Below are 13,413 nucleotides of genomic sequence, written 5' to 3' on the forward strand. Positions count from 1 at the left end.
AATGTTGTTTATTTTTGCCTGGTTTCGGGATTACTGCGATTTTTGCCATTAGCATCTCTTTAGGGATTACCTTATTTTGAAGTTTGGAATTGAATACTTGTACCAGTTGTGGTATTAAAATAGATTGCAATAGTTTGTAAAAAATTCCAGAGTTCCCGTCCGGCCCTGGTGTTTTTGAGCTTTTCCAATTTTTTATGCCTATTCTGACTTCTTCAAAAGTGATAGGTTTATTTAGGGACTCCCTATCCTGTTCGGATATTGAGGGTAAGGCGCTATCTTCTAAAAATGTATCTAATTCTGTTGTTTTATCTGCGTCTGCTTTATCTAGCAGAAGGTTGTATAGCTTATGATAGTAATCCGCGAATGTGTTCGCGATGGACAATGGATCATTAGTTGTTTTATTGTCAGGAAAATGTAATTGAGGGACTGTAGCAGTTCTAGTAAACTCTTTCAATTTGTTGGCCAGCATCCTATCTGGTTTATTACCGTAAATATAGTATTGTGTATCAATCATTTTGATTGCCCTAATTGCATCTTTATTCAAGAGGTGATCTAGTTTTTCATTTTTGGTTTTTAATTGTTTTAGCAAAACTTTGGTAGGGTTATCTAGAATTTGGGTTCGTAGAAGGTCAATCTCTAATCTTAACTTTTCGTGCTGGGCTTTTCTGTGATCAGTAGAAATATATATTTAAAAATTAAAAGAACATTTTCTTCTATGTGGAGAACACTGAAATGTAAAATATTCATAACTACCTTCGGGTTGAGCGCACTTGGGCTAACACAGTGTTGGGTTAGCATGCAAGCGATAAGTGTTAGATTTTTATTAGCAGCACGCTCTATTAAAGTCTATGAGAAAAAGAAGGTAACAGGGTTGCTATATCCAAAGTCCTGAAGTTAGTTCACATTGGGTTTTGCTCGAGCACAAACCATTTAGTTTCAACTTGTAATACACGCACTAACCTGTGTGCATTAAAAGTTTACTACCGGCGGTGTTTGCTGTGGAGTGAAATCGTTAAATAGCGCAGCTCTTTTAATCTAGACCTAAATACATTTTATAAGCATATTTTTGAGGTTATTCCCCCACCTCTCTCTAGTCATGGGTACCTCCATGTTGAAATCTATTTTTCACTACATTCCAGTGCTTACCTCTTTGCACATGTGCAGTAACTCTCTTTCATATACACGCAGTATAACCTAAGTTACAAAATGGCAGCACCCATGATTAGAGGGAGGTGCAGGAAATGTGTTCAGGGTCCCTTTAATTTTCCTTTGGGCTTACCCAATTATCATCACTAAGTTTCATTTGTCTACATTTGCTCCTAAAGATGTAGAAATAAGAAGAGAGATGCTAAACACAAAAACATGCCATTACTAGAAAGCAGAGTGCAAAATGGATTTATTTCACATTCAGGTTAGATAATATAAAAGCAATGTAAAATTTGGATGCAAAAAAACAATTAGTAAATGTTAAAAACTTGTACCTCTAAAAAACACATCATGTTTAAAAGGGAAAACAATTGATGTTACTGTGTTCCTGCTAATCTGCCTATGTAATGTGAAGATAAATGTTTGTTATAGGCAATAGCTGGTCTCTCCAGAGTCCTGTAGTAGTTCCAGAACATGAAAATATTTAGAATTCTCTAACATGAAGAAGAGTAGCATGGATGTAGGTACAAGCACAGAAAAGGCTGGGATTTTGTAAAAAGCTCCTGTAACTGAACATTAGCAAAAAAAAGGTATTGCTTCTTGCATTTTATTTAATATTTTATTTAAAAATCTGTACAGTTAACATAACTCAGGGCTGACAACATGAGCCAAGAGTAGGGTTGCCACCCGTCCCTTAAAATACAGAACACTTATAAGTTACACATGCTGCAGGGTGTGCAGGGAGGAATATGAATAGTGCTGTCCAGAAACAAAATACAAGTTCCTCCCTGCATACCCTGCAGCATGTGTAACTCATAAGTGTCCAGGAAAACATGACTGAGGTGGCCACTCTAGCCAAGAGTATCTTAATTGCTGTCATTTTCTCTTTAGTGTACAGAACTAAGGTGATGTGTCCTTATGAAAATTTACCATTTATAGGCTGCTTAAGGAAATGTCGCAATTACAAACTCATTGGTTGGGATTAAAAGGGACAATAAAGTCCAAGTTAAACTTTCATGATTCACATAGATTATGCAATTTTAAATAACTTTCCAGCTTACTTCTGTTATCAAATTTGCTTTGTTCTCTTGGTATCTTTTATTGAAGCGTAAAACTAGGTAGGCTTTTAAGAGCTCAGGAGTGTGCACGTGGCTTTAGTACTCTATGGCAGCAGTGTTTTGCAACTGCTGCCATAGAGTAATAAGGGCACGTGCACACTTCTGAGCTCTTATAAGCCTACCTAGTTTTACTCTTCAATAAAAGAGACCAAGAGAACGAAGCAAATTTGATAACAGAAGTGAACTGGAATGTTATTTAAAATTGCATAATCTATGTGAATCATGAAAGTTTAACTTGGACTTTACTGTCCCTATAACCCATAGAGAAATGTGATGCTCTGCAAAGGAATGTGTTGCAACAGTCTGTGGCAGCAATAGGGTTAACTTAGTTAAATATGAGTGATTCAAACATTTTAAAGGCAACATTTAAGATGCAGGATATTAATAGCAAATCTTGAGTGTTTGTGGTGCAGGTTGTGATCTCTTCTAGCTGCTGTTGGTAACATTATAATGTTGTTATTTATTCTGCAGAGTTCTCCGTCAGCAGTTTCTGCTCGTTTGTGGACATCACCAGCTTTTCTCGACTGCAGGTTTTAAGAATCGATGGCAATGAGATACGAAGCAACGCCATCCCACCGGATACGCCTCTCTGTCTGCGCAATGCTGACATCATCCATATGTAACATGGTTAAAGGACTTTGGACTGACCCCAACATCTCTGCAGCCCTTCCCTCCCCCTTTACCAGTCACCCACGGACTGACATGGTGCACAGCACGTTATGAAAACTGATATAATACATGGCAGCTTCCATCATCATGCACCCAAAGAGTTAAAAGATCATTTAATGGCTCTTTAGGTCGATAAAAAAAAAAAAAACTTAGTTTGTGCAATCTTGAAACAACTGTGACATGTCACTAACTCTGTTTCCGGTTGGCTTTATAAAGTTGCACCAAAAAAAAAAGAAAGTGCATTTCCTCAGGAAATATAGGTCATTTGTTCCACCCTAAAAAAAAGACACCCACACTAGCACTTCAGGAATTGCATAATATTTCTGTACAGGTGTAGCTGAAGTGGAAAAACTGTATTAAAGGGTAAATAGTCATAACTTAACCAGAAATAGAGTTTTTCCGCTTATGCTGACTCAGAGCAATATAAACTGCAGTTCAGTGCTGAAGTGACACTTCCATTAGTAGTTTTCTGTACAGTGTCACTGTAAAAAAAGGGACGAGTGAGTACTGGTAATTGGTTTACTTCTGACTAAAAAAGTCATTAAAGGGACATAGGATTCAAAATGAAAAAAATCATGATTCAGATTGAGTGTAAAATTTAAAATAAACGTTGTAATGGTTTATTTTGTTGACATTTAGCTACTTTCTATGAGAGCATAACAAGGTAGGTACTATATATGTAACATTGTTGCAAATACCCCTGCTATATAGTGCTCAAGACATATGTAATGTCCTGAGCCTACCTCAGTATGCTCTCATGAAAAGGAACTAAAAGGAAGCCAAGAGAAAGAGGTTCATTTGAATTTGTTTTTAATATTTAATTTAATTGAATGCTGTATCTGAATTATGAAAGTTTAATGTTAGCTTTCTTGTTCCTTTTATGATAGGATAGCTTGCAAACAACAGTACTCATTTTGTTCCTATATGAAATGTAAAGAGAGCACATGATTCACAGCAAAAAAATTAGCTTCTGTACATATAAAATATCAATGCTTAATCTTATTCTAAAAAATAATTTAACAGCATATATGCAGATTTAAGTGAGGTAATTCTGATATAAAAACAGCTTTACAAGATACACAGGGTGGACGTGTTTAGTGATGGCTTTTAGTTAAAAGGGACATTAAACACTAATTACATTTCATGCACCTCCCTTTAAATATGGGTGTAGCCATTTTGGAACATAGGTTTCACTGCAGGTATCTGAAGGAGAGTTGCTGCACACATGCAAAGACTTTAGTAATGAAATGCAGTTAAAATTAGATTTCAACATTGTGGCACCCATAACTAGAGGAAGGCGAGGAATGACGTCAATACTATGCTTATAAAATATATTTAGTGTCTTATGTCCCTGTATAAACCTCTTGCACATTCCCTAGGATGGTCAAAGAGGGTGTTCTGTAACCAGCTGAAAACGAAATAGCTGGTTAAGACATCATTTTAAAAACTTTTGCTTTTTGTCCACTTGTGGGACAAAGCTCAATTTTTCCCAAAAGCAAGAGGTGTTTAATGTCTCTTAAAGGGACACTGAACCCAATTTTTTTTTCGGGATTCAGATAGAGCATGCAATTTTAAGCAACTTTCTAATTTACTCCTATTATCAATTTTTCTTCGTTCTCTTGCTATCTTTATTTGAAAAAGAAGGCATCTGAGCTGGACAGCACTTGTTTATTGGTCGGTTAAATTAATCCACCAATCAGCAAGAACAACCCAGGTTGTTTACCAAAAATGGGCCGGCATCTAAACTTTCATTCTTGCTTTTCAAATAAAGATACCAAGAGAATAAAGAAAATTTGATAATAGGAGTAAATTAGAAAGTTGCTTAAAATTGCATGCTCTATCTGAATCAAAATTTGGGTTCAGTGTCCCTTTTAGGTTGCTAGGTGACCAATTTAGAGATGTGCATTTGTTTCGTTATGAATGTACATTTGTAATGAAAAACGGATATTTGTTTCATCTTTTAAGAAACGAATATCTGAATAAATGCATCAATGAAATTTAAAGAAAACCGAAAAATAATGACAAAATGACATCAGTATTAATTTGTTTTCTTTAAATTACTTTTAAGGAGTAATACCTTTTGCGCAATGGAGAGCTGTGCTAACCCGGCCGCTCCTCTTTTTCACAGAACCACGGCGGTGCTAACAGAAAGTGCGTGGCTCCCAAGGCCTGCACTAAAGGAGAAACCTCCTATTAGCATGGATAGGGTTCTGTGAAGAAGAGAAGCGGGTTAATGCAATCTCCAGTGCGCAAAAGGTAAGTATAAAACTACAGGTGAACTTTTCCTCCTGTAGCTTTTGAACATTTACATTAGTTTAATGAAAACGAATATAAATGTTTAACGAATATTCATTATTCGTTTCATTTTAAAACAAATATTTGGGGAAACGAATATTCGTTACAAAAAATTTGGACATATGAAACAGCAGCATATGAACATTTTTGAAATTTGTTCTTCCTGAGAAAATGCAAAGTGAAAGCTATTTAAAATTATAACTAATATAGATGTAATCATTGTATAGTTCCTTGGAATGCTCTTTGACTGACAGGTACTTCCTGCTTATTCTAATTGGCTGAGAGGTACTTCCAGCTTATAAACATTAGTATTGAGTGCCTGTAATCAAAGGAACATTAGTATGAAGCACTCAACAGATACTGCTGTATTAGTTTATTTAAAGGGACACTATACCCAAATGTTGACGCACTTCAAAGTCATGTAGCATAGCTGTAAAAAGCGGACTAGAAAATATCACCTGAATATCTCTATGTAAAAAAAGAAGATATTTTACCTAAAAATTTCCTAACTATTCACATCCGCTGTAAAGAGACTTTAAGCAGCAAATCAGTATGCTAGTCCTAAGACTTCCAAGGGAGTGTGCATCTGACATGTGTAGGCACAGTCGTGTTATTTTCCTATTCAGTTTAAGAAAGTTTACTATGAAATCTCACGACATTTCAGTGAAATGTCATGAAATCACAGCAAAGCAAAGCATGACCTCAGCACTGCTGATGCTGATTGGCTATTGTTTATGGGGGGGTTTTCAGCTTGCAGCTGGACAGAAGCTGAAGTATAACTATTCACAGAGCACTTACTCTGGTGAGCCGAAGACATTTTGAAGTAAAATATCTTCCGTTTTTACATAGAGATGTTCAGGGGATATTTTCATGTCAGCTTTTTACAGTTATCTATCACTTTCAAGTGATTTAGCATATGGTGTTATGTGTCTTTAAGCAGCTTATTTTTCATTTCAGCATGTTGAAACGTTGCTCTTTCATATGGATTTTAAATTATTTTTAGTTGAATGTGATTCTAAATTGGGTCTGACCTGATATTTAATGTGGGCAAAAATTAATGGCAGGGGCTTTAGAGCTATCCGTCTGATATGAGGTCTTCAATGGGCATGTAGCAACTAGCAAATATATAGCTGATAAAGAACTGCTAGCAACGGGGTCTTATCTGAGGTGCAATATTGGATGTATGGCCAATCCCCACCTATAGTACTCCCTTATTACTCAATGCCCCCCACCCTGTATTTTTGTTAAAGGGATAGTCTAGTCAAAGTTAAACTTTCATGATTAAGATAGAGCATGCAATTTACAGCCACTTACAAATTTACTCCTATTATCAATGTTTCTTCTCTTGGTATCTTTATTTGAAAACACAAGAATGTAAGCATAGGAGCCTGACCATTTTTGGTTCAGCACCTGGGTAGCGCTTTCTGATTGGTGTCTAAATGTAGCCACCAATCAGCAAGTGCTACCCAGGTTCTGAACCAAAAATGGTCCGGCTTCTAAGCTTTCATTCAAATAAAGATACCAAAAGAAGAAAGAAAAATTGATAATAGGAGTAAATTAGAAAGTTGATTTGAACTGCATGCTCTATCTGAATCATGGAAGTTTAATTTTGACTTGACTATCCCTTTAAGGAAATTTAGTTACCCAAAGGGGCTGACAAATGTTTTTTATAAATAAAGTCCATGCATTTGTATAACTGTAAGACAGAATGCATTTGTGTAGCTGGATATAGATTACTGTGTGTATGGGTTTTACAATATATTGCTGTTATAGCTATTAGTTCTAAGATTATCAATATGTTCTTACTGACCTATCAAGATCAATTGCCTTTTGCACTGATACCTGGATATAACAGCCCTGCATTTTACACACTGTGTGCTGTACTATATGCAGTGTTTCTTGTGGGTTCTTGTCAGTTTGGTTAGTGGGTGACTGTGTCAGCCTTACAGATCAAAATGCAGATCTCTGTGGCAGACAACTCTTACACAGGCCTCTCCCTGCTTACTGCAATATAATCATCTGTATGTATTCTTTTTAAGGACAATGTACATATACAATAACTATCAATAAAATTATTTTGTTGAGCAACAGTTGTGAGAGTTGTTTTTTTACAGCATTACCTGTTTTCTTATAGAGAGTTAAAGGTAGGTAAAACGATGCAGGTTTTTTTATTCTATGTTTTTGGTGCCATCCAGTGTCTACTACTAGAATCGCAGCTTTAGCTGCTGAATACAAATATATCTGCAGTGCACCTTATTTATCATTGAAAATAAGCAACTATTATGCCATGTAAGTCATATATAAACCAATATAAATATTTGTACAGCCCCACTTGTAGCTTTGTTAACGCCCCTCTTCAACAAACTATCATGGAAGAAAATAAAAAGTTTTCATTGTTTTTGTGCAACTATTTTAGTTCTTTTATATATACTGTATGCGAGGAAAAGATATTATTTGTGCGCTCTGTTATATATTATTTTAGCATTTTTTTAGATATTATTTTTGCGCTCCAATATACATTATTATTGTGCTGTGTTATATATTATTTGTGTGCCTTGTAGAGCTTTTTTTATTTATAACATTGCTTCTACAACTGCTAGAGAATAGATTTCTAATGCTGTTCTGCACTGTAGTTATGGAGAACATTTAGTCCTCTATAGGAGAAAAGAAATGATAAATGTGTTACTAGGAGAATTAATGAGCAGTACTTTAGGAAATTTAATTAAAAGGATCTAATTTAACCCTTTTTTAGGAGCACATGATCTCCAAGGAGAATGGGAACAAAGTAGGAGAATTTTACAGTCGAAGTTGCCCAATTTTAGGCACATTTTTGAATGATAAATAGGGTAAATTTTTCTCATGCACATTTTTGTGTGAAAATATAGGAGAATAGCAATGATAAATCTTGCCTTTTTTTTTTTAAATATACTTACCTTTTCTTTTTGATGCCGCTCCAGTGCTTCACCAGCCCGTCGCAAACCTCTTCATACGTCAGCAATGACGATTGTGACATCCTCCAATCACGGCTTCCCCCCGGGGTAATCATTGCCTGAGGCAACGCCGTGATTGGAGGAAGCCGTTTTCGTCATTGCTGGGTAAGTAAACCAGGAAGAAGCAGGCGGGGCATCGTTTCAGAACTGTGATCCGGCATTTCAGAAGAACAAGGTAAGTATTTTTAAAATACGGTGCAATGTCAATTTTCATGAATGAAAGTGCCCCTGTTTTTAATAGTTTTTTTAAAAAAACCGGGCACTTTCACATGAAAATTGACCTTCACTTTAATATGGCATACATTATTGTATTGTTGTCTGTCACTATTTTTTAATATTTATTCCATTACCATGAGAAATGCTGTAAAGGGTTAAACCTACCAATCACTGCCATAGCTGTAGTCAAGATATGGCACATATCAGCACAACCTAAAGTTGCAGGCTGAACTGATTATACACTTGCAAGTAGATATGTGCGATTCGGTTCGATTCGGAAATTCGGAAAATTTGGCAAATTTGGCGATTCGGATCTAACCGAATTTCCGAATTAAAATACTGCTGAATTTTCCGAATACATCAGAATTAGTTCGAATTCATTCGTAAATTCGGATGGCCATTGGATTACACTAGTATTGTACAGTATGTTAGGTTATATCACTCTGCTATGGGTTACACCTAATATACAGTACATAATACTAGTCCAATCCCACCTAACACTTACCGAAATTCCAAATTTCCGAACCGAATCGAACCGAATCCAGCCGAATTTCTTTGAATCCGAATGAATCCGAAACGAATCGATTCAAAATTTTCCGAATTCGAATCGATCCGAACCGAACTTCGAAAAATTCCGAATCGATCCGAACCGAATTTTTTCGCCATGCACTGGCAAGCTGCCTTACTTACATATAGAGAGCTCTCTCATATTTTCAGCTTCCCAGGTTGCCCAGTCTGTTCATTATCATCAGTTCATTTGTTATTCGAAGCAGCTGATTGCTCATTTGTCAATTATTTAGAATTTAGATTTAATCATAAATGGACAAAACCCATTTTTATATATGCAATATATCAGCATCCAAACGCGATATTGCAGAAGGACTGCATGCAAAATAAATGTTTGAAAGGCGCACACACACTGCTGCCACATACTGCTTAAAGGGGTATAACATTTTAAACAACTTTCCAGTTTCTATAATTATATTTGCTTCATTCTCGCTTCATTAAAGAAGCAGCAATTGGCTACTGGGAGCTAGCTGAACACATCTTGTGAGCCAATAACAGGAGGAATATATGTGCAGTCACCAAACAGCAGCTAGTTCCCAGTGGTGCGTTGCTGCTTCTGAGCTGATCCTAGATATGCTTTTCAACAATGGGTCTCAAAGAAACAAAGCAAATTAGATAACAGGAATAAACTTGAAAGTTGTTTAAAATCTATCGGAATCATGAAAGGTTCATTTTTACTTTACTGTCCCTTTAAGACACTTGTACAATACTGAACCTACGTTAGTATGCTGTCATGGAAAGAATGCAAGTTTCAACCATGGAGACTGAGAAAAAAAGGTAAATCTGATTACAGACAATATATGAATCATAAGACATTAATTTGACATTCATGTCCATTAAAGGGACAGTAAACACCTTGAGATTTTTATATAAAATATTTTATGTGTAATAAAACAACTCTGCAGTATATTTTTATTATTTATTTTGTCTCGTTTTCATGCAATATAGCACTGAAAATCTAGCAATTTCTAATACGCAGAACTTGAAAATCACTCTGCTGACTTCTCAAGGCTAAATCTGCTACATACCTGTCCCTAATTGGCTTTAACTGATAACAACCACAAACAAAAGCATTTTATACTAACTTTATGACAGTGGCTAGCCTGGTAGTCTGATGACTAATGCCCAGATTGGCTACTCCAATTAAGGCAAATGGTGGGTGGAGTTTTGCTATTGATAAATAATTGCAGAAAAAAAGGATGTTAACCTTTTAATGCCGTTATGGCGTTCTATTCAATACAGCGCATAACGGCATTAAAAGGTTAACATCCTTTTTTTCTGCAATTATTTATCAATAGCAAAACTCCACCCACCATTTGCCTTAATGGAACACACACTGTTTGGCTAGCTGTTTGGTTTCAAGACATCCGACGAGGAGCATCCTCTTCTTTCCACGGCTATGACTGAATGACTGAATCAGCCAATAGAATTGAGCTGGCATTCTATTGGCTGATTGGAACAGCCAATAGAATGCCAGCTCAATCCTATTGGCTGATTGGATCAGCCAATAGGATTTTTTCTATCTTGATTCTGATTGGCTGATAGAATTCTATCAGCCAATCGGAATTGAAGGGACTCCATCTTGGATGACGTCATTTAAAGAAACCTTCATTCAGTCATAGCCGTGGAAAGAAGAGGATGCTCCGCGTCGGATGTCTTGAAGATGGACCCGCTCCGCGCTGGATAGATGAAGATAGAAGATGCCGTCTGGATGAAGACTTCTGCCCGTCTGGAGGACCACTTCTGCCCGGCTTGGATGAAGACTTCTGTCTGTCTGGAGGACCACTTCTTCCTGGTTGGGTGAAGACATCTCCCGGTAGGGTGATCTTCAGGGGGTTAGTGTTAGGCTTTTTTAAGGGGGGATTGGGTGGGTTTTAGAGTAGGGTTGGTTGTGTGGGTGGTGGGTTTTAATGTTGGGGGGGATTTGTAATTTTTTTTACAGGTAAAAGAGCTGATTACTTTGGGGCAATGCCCCGCAAAAGGCCCTAGTGTAGGGTAGGGCTTTTTTTTTATTTTGGGGGGCTTTTTTATTTTGTTAGGGGGATTAGATTAGGTGTAGTTAGTTTAAAAATCTTGTAATTATTTTATTATTTTCTGTAATTTAGTGTGTTTTTTTGTACTTTGGATAATTTTATTTAATTTATGGAATTAATTTAATTATAGTGGTAGTGTTAGGTGTAATTGTAGCTTAGTTTAGGTTTTATTTTACAGGTACTTTTGTCTTTATTTTAGCTAGGTAGTTATTAAATAATTAATAACTATTTAATAACTATTCTACCTAGTTAAAATAAATACAAACTTGCATGTAAAATAAAAATAAACCCTAAGATAGATACACTGTAACTATTAGTTATATTGTAGCTAGCTTAGGGTTTATTTTATAAGTAAGTATTTAGTTTTAAATAGGAATAATTTAGTTAATTATAGTAATTTTATTTAGATTTATTTAAATTATATTTAAGTTAGGGGGTGTTAGGGTTAGACTTAGGTTTAGGGGTTAATAACTTTAATATAGTGGCGGCGACGTTGGGGGCGGCAGATTAGGGGTTAATAAGTGTAGGTAGGTTGCGCCAACATTGGAGGTGGTAGATAAGGGTTTAATAAATATAATGTAGGTGTCGGCGATGTTGGGGGCAGTAGATTAGGGGTTCATGAGTATAATGTAGGTGGCGGCGTTGTCCAGAGCGGCAGATTAGGGGTTAATAATATAATGTATGTGTCGCAATGTCGGGGGCGGAAGATTAGGGGTTAATAAGTGTAAGATTAGGGGTGTTCATGTTAGGGTGTTAGGTGTAGACATAAATGTATTTTCCCCTTAGGAATCAATGGGGCTGCGTTAGGAGCTTTACACTGCTTTTTTGCAGGTGTTAGGTTTCTTTTCAGCCGGCTCTCCCCCATTGATTCCTATGGGGAAATCGTGCATGAGCACTTTCAGCCAGCTCACCGCTAATGTAAGCAGCGCTGGTATTGAGGTGAGATGTGGAGCAAAATTTTGCTCTACAATCACTTTTTTGCGGTTAACGCCGGGTTTGTAAAAACCCGTAATAGCAGCGCTGTCTGTAAGTGAGCGGTGAGCATAAACTGTTCGTTAGCACCGCACAGCTTCTAATGCAAAACTCGTAATCTAGCCAACCACTCTTCAGACCATCATGGTCCTGTCCACAACACAACTCCATCCCAGACCTTTAGCCCTGGATATTACATTTCAAAATATGTTACATTGGCAATGAAAAAGTAAGTACAAGCACATTTCATAAATCTTTTGGCAAGGTAACCATTTTTAAACACTTTAAAATGTTTGCATTTATTATTATTATTATAATCATTTATTTGTATAGCGCCACCAAATTCCGTAGCACAGGGTATAGAGGGGTATACAATGACAAGGATTTGTGATAAAATACAAAACATAACAAAAGTAAATAAATCTAGTACAGGAGGAAGAGGGTCCTGTTCTGGAGAGCTCACAGTCTACAGGTTTAGGGTGCAGAGACATAAGGTTGGGGGTAATTCAAACTTACAAGAGAGGCTAAAGCAGCCCACACTTGAGAAAGACTACATATATAGCACTGAACTTTCCCTTGAATGCTATATATGTAGTCTTTCTCAAGTGTGGGCTGTTTTAGCCTCTCTTGTAAGTTTGAATTCTTGGTTTTTACTACATAGCACCACACTATCCCATTATTAAATACAGTGACATAGTTCACTCATTACACAAGGGAACACGGGGTGTAGCATATTCTGCTAGTAGTGCCATTGGTCCTCTCTTTGGTTTCGTAATAAGGTTGGGGGTAGCTTGTCACATCGGTTGTAATTGCAGCAGTGAGTCAGGCAGTTCATGCATTAGTTTGGTTTAGATGACGTATGGAGGAGAGATGGTACGGCTCTCTGAATAGGTGGGTTTTCAAGGAGCATCTGAAGCTATACAAGGTTGGAGACAGTCTTATGGAGCAGGGTAGAGAGTTCCTGTCACGGATACCAGACCCCCAAAGCTATCCCCCACCCCCTTACTACCTCACCCCTGTTGTTTCTCTGTGGTTTTGGGCTCCTCAGAACAACTGCGGTCTCTGGAAGCTTTTGGTTGCTTGTTTTGTCACCAGTACTTTGTCAGAGAAGAGCTGGCCTCTGACCGGAAAAAACCCTCCTAGGCTGGCCAGGCTCCTGAAACTCCCGGTCGGCCGCCTCACATTGGACACCCACCTAACCCCTCTCAGGCCAGCCAGGCTCCTGGAACACCCGGTCGTCCACAGAACAGCAGGACACCTGCTACCTTTAACCCTGGTCGCTCCAGCGACCCTTTGTCCCAGAGCTCTGCTCTTTTGGGGATTGGTAGCTCCTAGAGAGGACAAGAGGTGGTGGAATTGCCGGAGGGGATCTACTTGGGAAACTGGGAATTTCGGACACTCCTACCC

At 37.3% G+C, this 13,413-nt stretch overlaps 1 protein-coding gene across 1 annotated transcript in view; it reads left to right on the top strand.

Annotated features, from left to right (window-relative positions):
• The window catches only part of FMOD (fibromodulin), an 82,661-nt gene extending 77,927 nt beyond the window's left edge, over positions 1–4,734 (top strand). Inside the window, exon 3 of the mRNA XM_053704696.1 lies at positions 2,736–4,734. Coding sequence (XP_053560671.1) covers positions 2,736–2,887 — 152 coding nt within the window. The 3' untranslated portion in view covers positions 2,888–4,734. The remainder of the gene's footprint in view (positions 1–2,735) is intronic.
• Positions 4,735–13,413: the final 8,679 nt, after the last annotated feature.

Source organism: Bombina bombina, chromosome 3 (assembly GCF_027579735.1).
Source record: "Bombina bombina isolate aBomBom1 chromosome 3, aBomBom1.pri, whole genome shotgun sequence".
Taxonomy (NCBI): Eukaryota; Metazoa; Chordata; class Amphibia; order Anura; family Bombinatoridae; genus Bombina; species Bombina bombina.